Source organism: Aedes albopictus, chromosome 3, assembly GCF_035046485.1.
Source record: "Aedes albopictus strain Foshan chromosome 3, AalbF5, whole genome shotgun sequence".
Taxonomy (NCBI): Eukaryota; Metazoa; Arthropoda; class Insecta; order Diptera; family Culicidae; genus Aedes; species Aedes albopictus.
In genome coordinates this window covers 59,046,942-59,066,813 of record NC_085138.1, presented here as the reverse complement: position 1 = coordinate 59,066,813, position 19,872 = coordinate 59,046,942, and the positions used below count along the sequence as shown (strand labels likewise).

General features: G+C 42.2%; 2 protein-coding genes across 2 annotated transcripts in view; both read right to left on the bottom strand.

The window, feature by feature from the left end:
* The window catches only part of LOC134290206 (myb-like protein X), a 704,426-nt gene that overhangs the window by 279,841 nt on the left and 404,713 nt on the right, over positions 1–19,872 (bottom strand). The window lies entirely within an intron of this gene.
* Positions 4,065–10,418, bottom strand: LOC134290205 (uncharacterized). The gene has a single exon (XM_062857275.1). It carries the CDS (start codon positions 10,416–10,418, stop codon positions 4,065–4,067), a length of 6,354 nt encoding a protein of 2,117 aa, XP_062713259.1.

Genomic DNA, 19,872 nt, shown 5'->3' with positions numbered 1-19,872 from the left:
GATTTGGGTAAAATCCCAATCGAATTTTAAAGTGTATTCCAGTTCTAACATCAAATATTAAGTGGTTTCAGGTATTCCTATTACCAAAGTGTCAAAATAGTGTGCTACGGTTAGCGAAATTCCACAAACACTTGATTCGAACTTTTGCCCCAGTGGTGGGGCAAGAGTTCGAATAAAACGCACACATACAAAGTGTTGTAACTCAAAATTGAAAAGACATTCGGCGTTACTTTGTTCAGCAAAATTTTAGCTCATGGATGGTAGAATCACCACACGGTATTTATTTATTTTTATCTGCTTCGATTTTTTGAAATAGGTTGAATTTTCAACTAAGGTCGAACTTTTGCCCCACCTTACTCTAACTGCAGCAGTAGCAGTAGCAGCCGCTCTCATCGGAGGTAGTCGTGTCGGTCGGCGTGGGGGCGGAAATTGTTACAAAGTGCTGCTCTTTAGCGGCCCAGACAGACAGGCACGCTGGCTGCAGAGTGGCAGCCATCAGCCAGCCAGCAGCGTGCCAGTAGCTTCATAGCTGTGAAAGGTCTATTTTCACAGGTGATTAACCTTTTGAACTGCGAAATGATTCTCTGCGATGTGAGCAGTGAAATATAAATGCTCGTGATTGCTGTTGTCATTTTTTGTATTCACATTCCGCCAATGAGTGCGACTTAGTGAGGTTCAACTTTTCATGATGGTCAGTTGAAGAGTTCAGGTATTTATATTTCACGGACGAGTCATTTTGGACGCTGCACAGTGGGAAAAATATGTATAAAACGCGAATAAATTCAATATCTCAGCTCGGAGTGGATGAATTCGAATGAATTTTTGACACAAACTGTAAAAATCTCTATAGTTTCAGATAAGGAGGGTGTCATTCGCCGCACGATGCTGGAAATCAGTGTACTGAGCTCGTTTTATCCCGCTCTCTCTTTCTCACACATTTTTGAGAATATCCTCATCCATTCCCGCCTGGCGTTCAAAATAAATGCCTAATTTAACTCGTATTTGTGTAAAAACTTCCACAGTATCGGCAATTTGACATAAGATTGATCCTGCTCTTATGGTTTGCGTTCCACTTCGGGTGGAGATGCATGTGAAATTTTAAAGAAAAAGGGGATGTCGGGGTACCCAAGTAACCAGTAAGCATTGAAAATAGCATTCCTTCAGCATTATAGTAGCCTTTACGACAAGGCGTTTAATGCTAATTAGCCGTATATGCGCCTATAGTGCTACATCACAGCAGGTTTTGGCAAAATAACGGGCTGTCTTAGTGCTATCCCTTCAGGAACGTCGTGACGAAATGTCAAAGAAGCGTAACACCTCGTCGAGCAAAAAAAAAAAACAAAAATAGATTGACGTCTGCTTCTCTTTCTCTCAGCCTGCTTCCCCGCTTCATCGTCCTTCCATATTCCAGCCGGTGCTAGGTGGTACTTTTTTGCTGATTTTTGTAGTGATGTAGGTTTGAACTTACGATCCAGAGATTGATTAATCATATCTGCTTTGAATTCTGTTGCTCCTGATCCACGATGCTAAAGCTGTCCCGTGGCGTGCGTTGATTTAATCGCCAATATAAAGAATGATTCGATAACAGCTTCAGATTCAACATCCAAAATTTGTTTTCATTGAGATATTTCATTGTGGTAGAGCATTACGATCCCTTCCGATCTGTGGAATAAGATTGTTTCTTCCCTTTTCAAACAATCCTATGATCCACCAAAGCATCCACCTATTTGATTATGGATTTTATTATTATTGATTTTTTGATGGACAAGTTCCCAATCCAATCCAGCTGCAGTAATGTTTTCTTTGGTGCTTTTGGATGAGTAGGGGAAAATGAAGATACAAATAAGATGCACAAATTTGTAAACAGAAGCATAGGCTTTGTAAGAGAGAGACAAAATGTGTTGCCAAATGCGTAACATATCTCCCAACTAGGGGCGGGACAGCTCTAATATTGATTAGCGGTATTAGGCAGTATTAAGAGATATTAATCCCAGAGAAAACCGTTTTTTAACGAAGTAAGCCACGCTTATTAAACTTGATTGAATCGAAACGAAATGTCAATAACAAGAAATGCGTGCTTTCATCGCTTTGTGATTGTATGAATGAATCTTACCAGAAAAGTGATTGGAAATCGGCTCAGTTTGCTGGAGGACACGGTCGGGGAAATGTGGTATACCTCGTATACAATCATTCGGTAATGGCGGCGGCGACGGGCACATGTATTCGATTCGAATTTTAACGATTCTTGGGGATCGTAATCGGTTGGCGCCACCGAACGGTGGGTGAAGGGGTGAGGTGGAGAATGAAACCGCTCTGACTTCCCTCCACGTTAGTTCCCAGTTAGTTTAACCCGTCGCTGCTGCCATCACCGGTCGCGGATAAGTGGGTATCATATCTAAAGTTTTATCATCTTCAAAATGACACAGATCGTTCCAAGTTGTTAACTCAGTGGTACAATTCTAAGAGTCAACCTTTGGATCAATTGTCGATAGCCAATACCCAATTAGCTGAACCCACCACAATCCCAAAATGTCATTGACACTATGCACTCACATGACCCTGTTATGCTAATGCCAATGTTTTTCCATAATTGAAATAAATATGATCGATGAATGTTTAGAGACGTAGTCTTTAATTCAATACAGTTTTTATTTACGTGTATTTATTTCATGTCTACATTTGAAAACAACAGTTATCCACGAGCTTCATGCTTAGGACCTGTATTGGAACCACGTCTAATCACATTTGATGTAACCACACTTTGATTTTTATGCGTTCAGCAACATCGACTTTCGAAAGTCGTCGTCTATGAAGTTCACTTTATTTTCACAGCTAAAATAATGAAAAGAAATCAATTGAATTTGGTAATTATACATTCAATCGAAAAAAATGATCGAGTATAGACAAACCCTATTTCCACCTTTCGTTTTCGTGACAGTTGATTGTTGTATGAAAAGTCATGACATACTACACAAAAAATGTTATGGTAAACGGTGAAGATTAGGAAACTAATATTTATTAGGCGGTATTAGAGTTGGTATTAGCCACTGTCCCGCCCCTAGTCTCCCAACCTTTTTGCTCCTAGCATTTAAAGAGCAGTTGAAAAGCATTCCGTATGCTCCCAAGTGAAACTACTTCAAGCAGTTCAAATGCTAATTAACAGCCGAAAGCTTTTGAGCAGCACAGCTTATGCTAATTCGAACTGCTTATGTAGGGCAGCAAGCAGTTTAAATGCGTAATACGGGCTGATACACGGCTTATTCAAATGCTTAGTGGTTACCTGGGTAATTTGAAAATATTTCAATTTTCAAGACCCTGTGGCTAGGGGTGGGACAGCTCTAATATTAATTAGCGGTATTAGCAGTATTAGGAAATATTAATACCTGAGCCAAACTGAATTCGAACGAAGTAAGCCATGTCGATTGAAATGAATTGGTTTGGTGCATCTTGCATGTCAACTAAAAAAATAGCAAATAGGATCCTTATGTTCTCATCGGTTTAATATTTATGTTGGGAGGTAGGGCTTGAGAAGTCCTTTGAGCAAACACCTTGATTTGTGGGTGTAGAGCTAAAAGCTATTAAAATTTATTAGAATCTTGATATTGTTTCTTACGCAACTACTTACATCGGTATCTCTTGATCCCTTTCAAATCCCAACAAGTTATCATAAATATCCTAGCTGAGTCCGATTAGTGAGCTACAAAAAGTTCATAATGCATCTATTAACTATAATTCATGATTTTAGTTCCAATTCAGCAACTCACGGTTTTTTAACCTCAACTCAGAATCAATCTTCCAGTGATAGGATATATGTATAGAATACGATTTGGCGGTTTGCCACCTAAGCAATAACATTGGGATAAGTTTCATTAAATTCAATTAATTCCGATTAATTCTTATTAAACTTACGATTTTTCAATATTTGAAATAAGCAAAATTACGTGAAAAATAATTGTTAAACTTCGCCAAATTCACAAATGCGGTCCACTTCACTACCATGCATAGATCATTCTTCCCTCTTCATATTGTTTCTCTTCCATTCTCATATGCCATCGATGACAACTTCAGTTGTCACTGTGACAATCTTCCGAGGGGCGCTCCGACGTTGGCGTAGTTATGAGGGATCGGTGCGAACTGCCGTAACAGCTCCCCGACCCGTAAGGCTGGTCAGGTAACTCCGGTCCAGCTTTACTCGCTGCTACATCCAACCGCGCCAACTTTGACACTGGTCGGTGTACCATACCACCAGCAGTCTGTACGACCGCAGCACGGACTCGTCCATCACGCCCAATGATGAGTTCAGCTACTCGTCCTCGAATCCATCCGTTACGTATTTTCTCCTCGACTATTAGAACTAAATCGTCAACCTGGATTGGTTTCACCTCGTCGAACCATTTCGTCCGACGTGCGATTGTCGGTAGATATTCTCGCACCCACCGACGCCAGAACTGATCTACCAACGTTCTGCATAGATTCCAATCATTCCTGCTTACTTGTTTCGGGTCCGCCAATGTTTTCGGTGTCTGTGCTACACCATTTGAGCTCATCAGTAAAAAATGGTTTGGTGTTAGAGATTCCTGCTGAGCTGTCTCCAGAGGAATATAAGTAAGGGGCCTCGAGTTCACCACACTCTCAGCTTCGGCCAGCACTGTCGCTAAAGACTCTTCATTTGGTGTTCGTGGAGTATCCATTGCGGCTAGCGCAGTTTTCACCGATCGCACAAGTCGCTCCCATGCTCCACCCATATGGGGAGCTCCTGGTGGGTTAAACACCCAATTGGTGTTTGCGTTAGTGAATGTTTCCGCTAGCTTACGATCGATTGTGCTCATCTCCATCTTCAGTTCATTGCTCGAACCCACGAAATTCGTTCCTCTATCGCTGCGGATCTCGACTGGAGCTCCTCGGCGTGCGATGAATCGTCTGATCGCCATCTTACACGATTCTGCTGAAAGAGCGTGAACGACCTCGAGGTGTACTGCTCTGGTAGTCATACAAGTGAACAGTGCGACCCACCGTTTGGCAGAACTACGGTTCACTTTGACGGCAATGGGACCAAAGTAGTCGATACCCACGTACGAAAAGGGACGTACGTATGGCTGTAACCTGGCCACAGGGAGTGGTGCCATTCGGGGTATCGCTGGAGTTGACTTCTTCACCTTGCAGGTCGTACACTCCTTAGAAACGTTGCGCACAAGCGACCGCAGTTGAGAGATGTGGAAACGTTGCCTCACCTCGTTAACTACGGTTTCGTTATTTGCGTGAAGATATTTTTCGTGATACCATGCGACTAGCATCCGCGTCACCCGATGATCCTTGGGCAAGACTATAGGACACCTCGTGTCATATGATGCAAATGCTGCTGCGACGATCCTACTATCTGAACGAATGACTCCGGCTTCGTCCAGGTACGGCGACAACTTGCGAATCGTGCTAGACTTCTCCAGACGCACTTGTCGATTTGACTGCTTGCCTTCAACGCTGTCCAGAGCCGTGGCTTCATCAGGATATCGTTCAGTCTGGATCCAACGGAAAATGGTTGCTTCGGCCTTCACGAGCTCCTCCTGCGTAAGCGGACCGTTATGCAGTTGTTCTTTGTTCACCTTCCGCCGCAAATTTCGAACGTAGCGATGAACGTGTCCTACTGTGCGATGCAAACGCTTCCAGTTGGAATACCGCTCCCATTCCACAAATTGGACTATTATCGCTCCGCGATGTATCAAGCAGGATCGAAGTTCTTCGTCGGTTGTCTCATTGGTTGAATACGTGCTCGTTGTCCAAAGTTCTTCTGGCAGATACAGCTCTTCTTCCCCGCGAAACCAACGACTATCCGCAGACAGATGGGGGCCATTCCCCCACTTGGTCGCATCGTCTGCCACGTTTTTCTTCGTTGGTACCCATCGCCAATCCTCAGCTTTTGATTTGGATAAAATCTCACCCACTCTGCAAGCGACGAACTGTCGATAGTTGCGGTGGTCCGAGTTAATCCAGGCCAACACTGTCTTCGAATCACTCCAGTAGGAAACTTTCTCAATTATCAGCGAGTGACCATTGAGTATGGATTTTGCCAAACGTACACCGATGACTGCAGCCATTAGCTCTAGACGAGGAATCGAGTGCGCTTTTAACGGAGCTACCTTCGACTTTGCTCCTACCAGAGCTACCTTTATCTCGTCAGGAAACACCGCACGCAAATACCCCACGCAAGCGTACGCCTCTTCGCTGGCATCCACGTAGACATGCAACTGCAACGATACGATATCCTTCGCCGAATGATGCGGGAAATAGCTGCGCGGGATTTTAATCTGGTCCAGATAGCGAAACAAATAAGTCCACCGTTCCCACTTTTCAAGTAATTTCTCCGGGATCAGTTGATCCCAATCAGTCTTTGCTCGCCACAGGTCCTGAATCAGTATCTTGCCATGAATCAGGAAGAAGCATAATAGCCCTGCTGGATCGAACGGGCTCATAACTACTCGCAAGGCTTGTCGTTTGGTCGGGTGCTTTGTTTCCGTTGCCAAGGTAGACGAAAATGTGAAGACATCTTCATCAGGCCTCCAGTACATCCCAAGTACGCGTTCTGTTGAGCCGTTTTTATCTAGCTGGAGACACTTCTTCGTTGCTGGATCGCTTTCTCCGACTCGTGCTAGCACCTCTTTGGAGTTCGACAGCCAGTTCCGTAAATGAAACCCACCTTGGGAATGGACGTACTTGACCTCTAGCGCCAATTTCACAGCTTCTTCAACGTCGTCAACGCTGTCCAAATAATCGTCCACATAATGCTTCCGAATTATAGCGTTTGCTGCGGCCGGATATGCTTCTGAATACTGTTCGGCGTTTACATTTTTAACGTATTGCGCCGAACATGGCGAACACGTTGCTCCAAACGTGGCCACATCCATCAAATACACTTCTGGTTCCTGAGTGGCGTCCTCTCGCCACAGTAAACGTTGCGCATGTCGATCATCACGATGAATCCGTATCTGGTGGAACATTTCCTTAAGATCTGCACACAGAGCTATGCGCTTCTCCCGGAAACCGAAAAGAACATCCAGCAACGTCCGCAGAAGATCTGGCCCTTTTAGCAGCATCGTATTGAGTGAGACTCCGTCCACTTTTGCCGCCGCATCGCAGAAAATTCGAATTTTTGACGGTTTCTTCGGATTGATGACAACCCCTAACGGCAAATACCACGTACGCCGTGGATCCGCCTCATCGAGTTCTTCCCGAGTAGCTTTGTGGATATATCCCTTTGCTTGATACTCGGATATCTGTCTTGTCACACTCTCTCCGATGATGGGATCGTTCCGCATACGTCTCTCTAAGCACTGCAACCGTCGAACTGCCATGCCGTAGCTGTCCGGAAATTCGAAGCGATCGTACTTCCAAAGGAGCCCTGTTTCGAACCGCTGGCCGATACGCTTCGTGGTTTCTTTCAGTATTCGATGAGCTCGTTGAACCTCCTCGGACTCTGTTGGCGGTATTTGCATTACTCCCAGACTTTCTACCGAGAAGAACTGCTCAACCAGCTCATGCAGCGTTTGATCCTCCTCCTGGCACTCGCAGATGTGGAAACTGTGGGCTTGATCCACGGACTTCTCTTGACTAGACCCGTAAACCGTCCATCCAAGCCGCGATTTCGCTGCAATTGGCTCTCCGGGCTGACCATCACGAAGCTTGAGCGTTGATGTAACGTGGGCGTTGTCGTTGCCAATCAAAATTTGGGGTTGCGCATTGTCATAATCTGCTATTGGAAGACCTTTCAGGTATGGGAATGCTTCCGAGATTTCAGCATACCGCAACGATTGTCTTGGCAAATCCAACTTACTCACTGTGCGTACGTCCGTCAGAGAATGTCTAGATAAGCTTGAATGTCCTGCGATTTCCAAAGTTACCCGCTGCGAGTTCGCTTCCGTCCTTTTCACGTTTGCCGTCCACTGAAGACACAATGGTTGCATTTCTCCGACAACACCGAGCTGCTTCACCACTTCTTCGTCAACAAGTGTTTTCTCTGACCCGTCGTCCAAGAAGGCGTATACGGACACGGAACGGTTATTGCCATGTAAGGTAACTGGAATAATCCGAAATAGTGTCGTCTTACCGGCAAAATGATGATTGGTAGCGACTTTGGAACTGCTTGGCTTCGGATCATGCTGATCTTGTTTGTTTTCCACCTGCACGTTATTTCCTGTTGGTCGTCCATCACGATTACCTTGCTTGCTGCCATCTGTGCATCGCTTGATATCACTGGAGTCTTGCTTGGAATGTAGCAATGGATGATGTCGCCGCTGGCAGCCCTCAGTATCACATTGCTTACGGATTTTGCATGGTCTCCTGCCGTGGGCTCCTAGACAAAGTCGACACAAGTTAAGCTGCTGTATCGTTTTCCAGCGCTCGTCCACAGTCTTTTTGCGAAATTCCGAGCAATCCTTGACACGATGTTCCGGATTTTGACAGATTAGACAAGCTGGGCTGGATCTGCGCTTCGAATCTTCTGTTGCTACTTTCGGTGTGACCGGGGCCGAATCTTCCGTCGTGTGAGTTCCGCAGAAATTCTTATCCTTGCCGATCTTTTCTTTCATCAGTCGGGGTTGCTGTTTTGGATCGTACTGCAGTGTGACGTCGGTTGCTGCGCGTACTAACGTCTCCATGTACTGGGCGAAAGAACGGATATTCACTTCTCCACACCTTTGCTTGTACAGCGACCAGTCCAGCTTCATGTGCGCCGGGAGCTTCTCTACCAACTCGAACAATAGCATCGGGTTGTTGAGATGCGCTTCGTGTCTTCCGGCTTCTAAATGGTCGCTAAGGTTTTGCACTGCCATACCGAATCCAATCAGCGTATCTAGTCTGTCCTGCTTCGGCGCGGGAACTCCTCTGATCTTTTGCAGTAACGCGTGTATCAACAGCTCCGGTCGGCCGTACAACGTCTCCAATGTAGCAAGTACGTGTGGGACACTCGCCGGTAAAAGCAGTCGACTCCGGACCGATTCCAAGGCATGTCCTTTAAGGCACCGCTGCAGTCTTGCTAGGTTTTCCGAGTCCGAAAACCCACACGCCTGAGTAGAGTTTGCGTATGCACTAATAAACAGTGGCCAATCCTCCGGATTTCCGGAAAAGGTCGGCAACTCCTTGGTCATAACGTGTCTCGCCGCTAACTGCTGGGGTGTTGGTCCGTAGTACACCGGTAGCACCTGTGGATGTGGTTGTCCATGCTGTGACCGTTGTTCTGGATCTCTACGCTGCAATTCTGGATCTCTCGCTGGCGGTTGTTGTAGACCCGGTTGTCCTGGCTCGAATTCAGCAGGTATTGGTTGCCTGGGATGCAAACCTCCGAGTAGATCAGCTACAGTCACCACACCACTATTTCGATCAACACTACTTCGATTCACTTCGTTTGTTCGAATGAACTGCGCGGAAACTTGGCCACACGGATTATCGAAATGTACACCGCGTGACTGAATACCCATCAAGGACCGATTGAAAGGCAATGATGCACCAACGTTCGAGACAGTGGGAAAATTAGGAGTGCTAGGATTTGAATGCTCTAGGGTGGTTCTGAGACTGCTTACACTAGGCCCTAAAGGAGCAGGGGGAATTTGGCAAATATTCGTACAGTTCCTACTAGTTGTCGATAGAATAGTGCTTTCTGTTCGACCTATCAAACCTCCTAACGTTGGCTCCATTGCTGACTGCCCTAATGAAATACCTGCCAACGCCACTTCAAGAACTCCCTGTTTGCTAGTTGGTTGCTGCTCGCCGTCCTGCCTAGCTGGTGTTGTTGTGGTCGTTGTCGTCGTTTCGCTGATCGTAGGGACAGTCGGAGCCTGCTCCGTCGAGGCTGCCATCGTCGAATTCAACGCTCTCCATCGCCGAACCTTGCTGAATGAACTTTCCACCGATCCAACGCTCCTTATATCCTCGTCATCACCACCCTCCTGGGCGATTATATCCCGCAGCCGGAATGACTCGTTCATCACGGTCTCCTCTAGCTGCAGCTGCAGTTGCTCGAGGGCTGCCTCGTCTTCCGCCTTCTTTTGCTGAAATAGCAACTCCGCCTCCTTATGCTTCCGATCTTGCTCTCGTCGCTGTAGCTCCAGGCGCTTCACTGCGAGAGCTTTCTGTGCTTCGAGTTTCTCCAGTTCTAAGCGCGCCCTGGACGCCCTGCTGGAGCACGCAGAACTTACACTTCCCGCTTTCCTGCTTGGTGCTTTGTCCACCGGTACTTGAGTGGAGGGTTTCTGGCATTTCGGACAGTTAAACACTCTGTCGAGCTCGGCAATGCTGTCGTTGACGCCCACGCACTCGAAATGCCACCAAGAACCGCAGTGGCAGCAACTAACCATCCGGTCGGTATCCGCTGCTCCACAAGCCTGGCAGTGGTTTTTCACTTTCCGTGAGCCTTTCGTACTTCTCGACATCTCGTACGATCTTTTAGAATTGTTGGGAGGTAGGGCTTGAGAAGTCCTTTGAGCAAACACCTTGATTTGTGGGTGTAGAGCTAAAAGCTATTAAAATTTATTAGAATCTTGATATTGTTTCTTACGCATCTACTTACATCGGTATCTCTTGATCCCTTTCAAATCCCAACAAGTTATCATAAATATCCTAGCTGAGTCCGATTAGTGAGCTACAAAAAGTTCATAATGCATCTATTAACTATAATTCATGATTTTAGTTCCAATTCAGCAACTCACGGTTTTTTAACCTCAACTCAGAATCAATCTTCCAGTGATAGGATATATGTATAGAATACGATTTGGCGGTTTGCCACCTAAGCAATAACATTGGGATAAGTTTCATTAAATTCAATTAATTCCGATTAATTCTTATTAAACTTACGATTTTTCAATATTTGAAATAAGCAAAATTACGTGAAAAATAATTATTAAACTTCGCCAAATTCACAAATGCGGTCCACTTCACTACCATGCATAGATCATTCTTCCCTCTTCATATTGTTTCTCTTCCATTCTCATATGCCATCGATGACAACTTCAGTTGTCACTGTGACAATCTTCCGAGGGGCGCTCCGACGTTGGCGTAGTTATGAGGGATCGGTGCGAACTGCCGTAACAATTTAGATATATAAAAATGCAGTGGCATACGTGGGACCGCGCATAGCTTGCGAACGGAAGGTCCAATTTTGGTCGTCTTAGTTTTGTTCTGTTAGTTTTCACCCAAGGAAGGTTTATGAGCCAAAAAACTTTGAAAATTTGAGAGTTTTTGAAAATCGATCTTCCATACATTTTGACCGGGGACTTGGTCTTGGCTAGAAACTTGAAACTTCAAAAACGCAGTAGGCAAGACAAAGTTTGCCGGGTTCAGCTAGTATTTAGATAAAAAAAATCAGGACTAGGAAACCAATATCAGCCCGTTGGCACACCAGCCAGGGTACCATTGCCTACGTTGTGTAATTGTGAATTTGACGGAATAAAATAATTAATTTTTTGCCATCCTGCCATGTCAGAGGCAGAGTAGATCCTTTTTATTGTTCAACTGTATTATGGACAATGAGGGTAGGGTTTCAGCAAATAACGTTCCTTTATCGTGCTTATCATATCAAGAAAATCAGCTCTGGACATATTGCTGGCAGGTACGATCACCAACCCAAACAGTGGTATCCGTACAGGGGATGGCCAAAATGTTTGGAATAGGCAACTTTTTTTCTCTCACAAAAAAAATCAACATGCTGTAAGTTTTCATAGAGTGCATCAAAAAATCTCAAATTTTGACTGTTTGTCAACCTATTATATGTGCATTATTGGTACAAATTTGGGCTCGATTGATTATTATTTCGCGAAGTTAGAACCGTTCGGGTAAAACACTATTATTTAGACAACTAATTTTTGAACTGTCACATCTCGGAAACCAGTTAACCGAATTGAATGAATTTTTTAACGTTTATCAACAATATATTGATACTTAATAAGACGTTATAAAATGTAATATTTTTTTACGGCAAATTAAGTTATACTGGATTGAAATTTTTATCCATATATAGGAAAATAAGTAAAATTTACAATACCACACAAAAAATACTAAATCTGTTCTTCCTTCAATCTAAATAGGCTCTATTATATCTGATTAGAGACAACTTGAGAACAGAAGTGGAAAATCTTTGGATATCAACACTAAAATTTATTGACATTGATGTAAAAAAATTACATTTTTTCGAGAAAAATCCAAAAAGTGTCAATCCATGGTAACTTTTTTCAACGTTTAAAAAGTACCTATATTTTAATAGTTTGTGAAGCATTTGCATATTGATAGTGTACGTGCAAAATTTCATTTAATTCGGTTCACTGGTTTCCGAGATATGACACCTCAAAAATGAGTTGTCTGAAAAATAGTGTTTTACCCGAACGGTTCTAACTTTGCGAAATATTAATCAATCGAGCCCAAATTTGTACCAATGATGCACACATAATAGGTTGACAAACAGTCAAAATTTGAGATTTTTTTAAGCGCTCTATGAAAAGTTATAGCTTGTTGAACTTTTTTGTGAGAGAAAAAAAAGTTGCCTATCCCAAACATTTTGGCCATCCCCTGTACGTATGTCTAGTACGCAAAAGTTTATCTGCGATCTACGTTTCCTGACCGTGCGATCTGCTGATCTGATACATCGCTATCGCGGTCACATCATGAGAGCCTATTTTCACACCTAAAATAATCAATAGGTAACATTACGAACAAACCGTACTTCCACTTCGCGTCTTTGTGACAATTGGTTGTTGCATGAAAAGTCATGACATACTACCCAAAAAATGTGTCGGTGGATGGTGAAGATTAGGGTATTTATATTTATTAGACAGTATTAGAGTCGGTATTAGAAGCTGTCCCGCCCCTAGCCCTGTGGTAAGCCAAACAACTTTCATTCGATACTACGGAAGTTTTTACACAAACACAAAATAAATAAATCATTTATTTTGCACTCCAGATTTTTTCCAAAAAGGTGAAAAAGAGTGAGTACATAAATGCAGAAATTTCATGCTATTATATCTACAACATTGAATGACGATGACATCATGCAATGTTTAGTCCAAGAAGTGGCGTATTCTACCCTATTTCACCCTAGATTAGTAGTATTGACGAGTATAGAGTCTATAGATTCAAATGCTGCAATAATTTTAGCTTATGATTGAACAAGTAATATGTTATCAGCTCCACAGCATTGAATGATGATGGGATCATGCTGCCACGTGTTTAAGTGATAGCCCATTTTACCCCATTGCACCCTATATGAGATATTTTACAAACAGAACTCTATAAACTGGTTTTAAAGAATTTTTACAAAGTAATTGACAAATTTGATGTTATCTGAATTGGATGGCAGTGATGAGATGAGGAGCTGAATTCAGAAAATGGTCAATTTTACACTATTTTTTATTTATTTTTTTTTATTTTTTTTGTTGCTCGTTGCTGGGTTGCGATGTTGTGGTGTTGCCACACCAAACAACACCAAAAAACACCAAACAACACCAAAACAACACCAAACAATAGCAACAACCTACCCCTCCTACCACCCTTCCCCCGCGCGTCCCTCGCCTATAAAATGATCAACTCAGACAACCTATTTTTTACAACAACCTTGCGAGCGTATAGTAGAGCACCATCTTCGATGGTCTTGGGCGGGCGATGTTCCTTTAGGTATCCCAAGGTAGGATCGCAGATCTTCAACCTCATGCAGCATTCGCGGCCGCCCACAAGCACAAAGTCACTGACTTTTATTTGGTTCCTTGCTGAATATTTCTTTCGCTATTCTTGCTTCTGACACTTGCATTATGTGTCCAGCCCACTGAAGTATTCCGTATTTTCTTCGTTTCTCATTATTCGCATCTTTGTACTCTTGATACAACTCGTGATTCACGCGTCTTCGCTACACTTATTTTTTGTTTCTCATCATTGTCCACAGCACTTTGTGGTCTAAAACTACGAAAGCTTTTCGGTCTACTTCCTTTAACGTTCACAACCGTAAACTGCAAACGGAAGAATCAGCATCTCATATAGAGCAAATTTCATTTGGGTTTGCAAGTTACAGGACATAAGCAGGTTACGCATTCCGTAAAAGTCCCTATTCATAGCTGCAATACGTCTTTTCGCTTCACGGGATACGTCATTGTCACATGTCACAAATGTGTCAAGACAAACAAATCACTAGGCTTGCTTCTGTCTCTACACACTATCATATACTTCGTTTTGGTAAAGTTCATCGTCAAGCATATCCTCGCCGTCTCTCTCTTCAGAGGAGCATAAGCATCTCCTCTGCCCTACTGTCGATACCGATGAGATCAATATCCATCGCCCGCATTGCCGAGGAGCATGTGTGACCGTAAGATGATAGTGCCATTCCTCTGCACGCCAGACCTTTCTAATCGCTCCTTCGAGTTCAATGTTGAACAGCAAATTTGAAAGAGCATTACCCTGCTTCAATCCATCCAAGATCACAAACGAGGTAGACACTTCGTCTGCGATTCGAATACCTGGTTTTGATCCATCCAGTGTTGCGCGTATTTGCCTAATCAGTTTCGCCAGAAAACCATGTTCTGCCATTATCTGCCAAAGTTCATTTCTTTTTACTGAATCGTACGCTGCTTGAACACCATTGAATAGATGGTAAGTCTGCAAGTTACATTCCCGAAATTTATCTAGGATCATCCGCAGGTTAATTATTTGATCCGTCGTTGATCGCGAAAACCTGCCTGGTATTCGCCACTGAAGGCCTCCTCAAAAGATCTCAGTCTATTGAACAGGACACGCGACCGTATCTTATACGCCGAATTCCAAAAGGTAATCCCTCTGTAATTGGAACACTCTAGTCTAAGCCCTTTCTTGTAGATTAGGCATACGAGGACATCCAACCAGCTGGTCTGGTAGGCAATTCTTCATCCTCCCAAATCTTCACTGAATTGATTGATGTAGCTGCTCGCTTCCGTGCTTAAGAAGTTCGATCGGGATCTCGTCCTTCCCAGCAGTCTTGCTGTTTTTCACCTCCTTCTTAACCTCATCCAATGTTGGTGGTTGTCACCTATTATGGTAATCGTGTTCCTGGGTGCTCCTTCACTGCTACCGTACAACAAATCTTCCAAGAGCTCCTTCCACCTAGCTGCCACAATTGTTTTGTCTGTCAGCTTTTTTTTCCCAGTCATTGCACATGGCGGGTACTAGCGTAGTCTTGTGCCGCGCACCTTTGACATTGTCACCTAAAACCTCCGCATATCGTTCCTGTCCATACTCCCATATTTTCCAAATGTCGCCCGTGGCCTGTCTGGGAGCAAGTGTCATCACTTGGGTGTCCTCAGATGTGTTTTCGGATATTCTTACATGCGAAGTAGGTACTGCTGATTGCCATCCCTCTAGCAGCAGTGAATGTCATAAGGCGCATCCCATTATCTTAGGTAATGGAATGATGGCTTTCCGGTTCAATGATAGATCGAAAATAATTTTCCCCACTAATCTGCGCATTTGTATCTCCGATGATGTTTTAACATCTTGTTTTGGGCATTCTCCGTAGGCCTTGTCAAGGCTCCCATACAACTCATCTTTCATGTCATCGGGTTTATCGTTCGTTGACGCTTATATGCTGATCAGACTGTAGTTAAAGAATTTGCCCATTATCCTCTACAAGCTCAAGCTCATCCTCAACACATATATTAGGTCGCTTAGGGGCTGTTCATAAACCACGTAGACCAAATTTTGGCCATCTCAGACCCCCAACCCCCCTCCCCCCTCGTAGACTTTTGTCCATACAAAAATTTTGAAATTTGTATGGAGCGTAGACTTTGGCCAGACCCCCCCCCTCCTCCCCACAAATAGTCTACGTGGTTTATGAACGGCCCCTTATCGCCTTCCGCCGAATAACTCGCTTTATCTGCTTCCCGATCACTATGAAGCCAACTCCACAAGTTGCCGATTCTGTTGTCATTGAATCAATTCCAATGTGAAACGCTCTCCTTATCGCCTCACAGTTAAGCTGCCCATTCTGTATTTTCTTATTCTAGCTTTACAGATCTTCTGTCTACTAGGTTACTACAAGCGGAGACATTATGACCAGTGCTGTCATGGTAAAATCAGAGCTGGTTACTCAAGGTTTCCATACTTCAGGCGCCCCATATACGCGTTCACTGCTAAGTCCCCATGGAAATAACTTCAATATTGCACTTCCTTAAGAATTATTCGGATGAAACCCAGAACAAATTATTTCTTGTCATTTTTTTCTGTAATTATTACGGAAGAGGCATTCTTGTAGGAATTCTTTCAAAGATTGAAACCACGTAGCAGTGCGGTTAAGGTCACCAAGCTTTTACCAAGCTTCGTGGCTTCGTGGCCATGTGGCTAGTGTCACAGTCGCATCGTGATGAGGAGCGCGGGTACGATTCCCGCCACAGCTGTCCGGAAAAGTTTTCGGCTTTGCCACTGGGCGTTGCATGCTAGTCAGTTTTCTAGTGTCGTGCTTCCTTCAAAGAGCGAATAGCTCACTGGATGCATTGAACGTGTCCGTGTCTTTTAAGTTTTATACAGTCTGTACAGCCTCTGGCTGAAGACGATGTCCGCGTTTAAAAGAAAATACTTGGATCATTATTTAAAAAAGCTTTCCTTGTCAAGCATTTCTTTAGAATTTTTTTTCCTCAATTTACTCTAGGGATGCTGTAAGAAACTCCTTTGAGGATTCTTTCATTTATATATATATATATATATATATATATATATGTCATATATATATATATATATATATATATATATATATATTTTTTTTTTAACGTTTACGGAGAGAATGGCTTCCATAGATCGATTTCAGCAAGGATTCCTCTGAAGATACCTCTAAGTTTTCTTTAGAATCCATTCCTTTCCAAGTATTTCTTCGAAAATTTCTCGAGGAATTCCACTACGAATTTTCCTCGGATCTTGTTCAGGAGTTTCTCAAAAACTTTTCCAAAGATTCATCATGAAACTAGTCTACGGGTTTACCCAGAAGTTCTTTCATAAATTCCTCCTGGAATTCTTTAGGAAGTTATTTCAAGGATTGTTGCACAAGTTCGTGCATAAATTCCGTCATGTTTTTCTTGAAATATTTTTGAAGAAATTCTTCCGCGAAATTTCTGCAGGCGGAATTCATTTCAAAGATTTCTTCAAAAGATGCAATTCCAGGAGGTGTTTGGATATTCGGAGATTTCTCTTAGAAATTCCACTGAGGGTTTCCTTCAGAAATTCAACTAATTATACAGGAACTCTTTTTAAAAATATTTTTTGGAATTTCTCCAGGTTCCTTCATATATTGTTACATATATTCGGAGATGGCATTTATCAAAGAATCCCTCTAAAACATAATCAACAGATTATTTCTCTAAAGGTTCCCAAGGTATTCCGCCAGGGATGACATAGGATTTATTAGGATCTTTCTTCTGGCATTCTATCAGATTTTTTTCCGATGATGTTTGAAATATTTCTCTAAAGATTATCTCATCAATTACCACAGAAATCACTATAGAATATTGCATGGCATTTTTCAAGAAATTAATCATAAAATTCTTCTATGAATACCTGCAGAGGATTCTCTTCTGAAATCTTTCTATTCAAATAATCTTTTATCAGAAATTTCTTCAGAAGTTCTCCAAAGAATTTCTCCTTGATTTTGTTTGTTTCTGCAAGACTATCTCCAAAAATTTCTCTAGTTAGCACATCAGGAATTGTACTAATCTGTTTAGAACATGTATGAGTAATTCTGCCAAGAATTCCTACAGAGGTTCAGGGGAAAGATAAAATGATTGAGACAGGTAAAAGTTTCGCTTTTCAAAAATGGTTAAATTGCTGTAACTTCTTGGAAATTTTATCAAAAATTCTCAATTTTTTTTGTAAGTTACTCAACTGGTGTAAAACTAGTTGAAGAGCTTACAGTGGAAATTTGAGAATATTTTATGCACTTTTCTAAAAGTGTTTTGAAGGGTGAAAAATTTACCTGTTCCGATTATTTTATCTATCCCCTGTATCTACAGGAATTTTTCCAAGGATTCCTCAGAAATCCAGCAGCATCCTTGTCCGAAATTTCGGCAGGTATTTTGCAGACATTTTCAAGTCTCTCTTCTAAAATTCATTCACAGATTTCTCCAGGAAACCCTCCAAAAATTTGTCAAGCAATTTCTCCTTGGACTTGCTTCCAAAGTTCCTTAAGAAGTTTCTCATGATTTTTTTTTCTAGGAATTAATGAGGTATATTGAGGAGTTCCTTCGGGTATTCTTTCAGGCATTCGTTCATAAATTTCTCCGGAGAGAATATCAGAAAATGCTTCGGAAATTTTGTCCTGGAATATAAACAGATAATTTACAAGAATTTATTCTAGGAATCTCCAAAGGTATCATTAGGAAAAGTTCTGTAAGAACTTCAGAAAAACTTCAGAAAAATATATCTGAACCCTGAAAAAATATTTTCTGTAGGATCCTTCGAAGTTTCGAAGTAATCTCTGTAGAATTTTTAAAGAAATTTTTAGAGAAATTTCTTGGAAGAAATTTTGAAATTATCCCTTGCTGAAACTCCTAAAAACTGTAAAATGCTGAAGAAGACTCTTGAATGTATTTCTGAAGTAATTTAAAAAAATATCTTAAGAAACTCTTAGGAAACCCCTTGGTGGAATTCCTGGAGGAATCTTTCAATAAAACTCTTGGAGGAATATCTTAGTGTAATCGTGGAGCATTCTGTGAATGTATTTTTGATAGAATTTCTGTAGAAATATTTGAAATGAGTAGATAAGCTACTGTAATCATCCCTGAAGAAACCCTTGAGATTTTGCCTAAGGAATTTCAGTAGAAATTCTTAGAAAATATTTAAGAATAAATTCCTTGCAGAATAAAAATCTGGATAAATTCTAAGAGTTATCCTTAGAGGAAATTTCAGAGAAGAAATTTCTGAGGAAAAGCATGCAGGAATATCTGAAGAAATCTCTATTTGAACTACTGCGGGAATCTCTGGAGGAAATCCTACATGAACCACTGTAAGTAATAATCCAAGAATCTCTGGAAGAATTCCTGCATGACTTTCTGGATAAATCCCTGAAGATTTTTTTTAGAATCTCTGTAGCATTTCCTGAACAAATCTCTGTTAGATTTCTTGATGAAATGCACAAATTTCTAAAGAAATCTCTGGTAAACTTACTGAAGAAACCACTAGAAGAACTCACTCAAAGTGCACATATTCGCTATACCAATCCGACAAGTGCATTATCAAAAAAGCAGAATTTTAGAAAAAAAAAAACCTTTGAAAGAATTTCTGACGGCATGTAAATTTGTAATATGAAATTTGGTGTGTAGATACTTATTATTTGAGAAAAATACGTGTTACAGGACTCCTGAGATCACAATTTGGAAACAATGTATTGAATTCAATCGAAATGATCAAACTGCTTGAAGAAAAACGATACGTACCGTAGAACAAACCCGTAACGTTCCGACTCCTGCCGAGATTTTCTCTAGAATGATAACTTCACCCAGCTGACCAACATGTGGTAGGCTGACACCCAGTTATGTAAAGATGTGCGCCAGCCAACTTACTGGAAGACGGCGTGTGACACCATTTCTCGAACACCGATGCCGTCAAAAGTAGAGCGAAGAAGCACCTCAAGAGTTTTTGAAAGGCTTCCGAATTGCAGTGGAATGCACTTGTCTTGTAGGGCTGAGGTGCGTAAGCCGCCAATGACGACCACATCTTACTTCCTGTTTCTTCAATCTCAAGGAATGCAACGATAGTATAATTGGATTTTGCTCTTAGAACGAACAGCAAAGGAACGTGACTACATGGGAAGAAATTGCTTTAAAGTTGTTTCAGAACAACCCTTTAATTGAATTTGTTCGACTTGTTCCGAGAACGGTATAAATACTGGCCCCA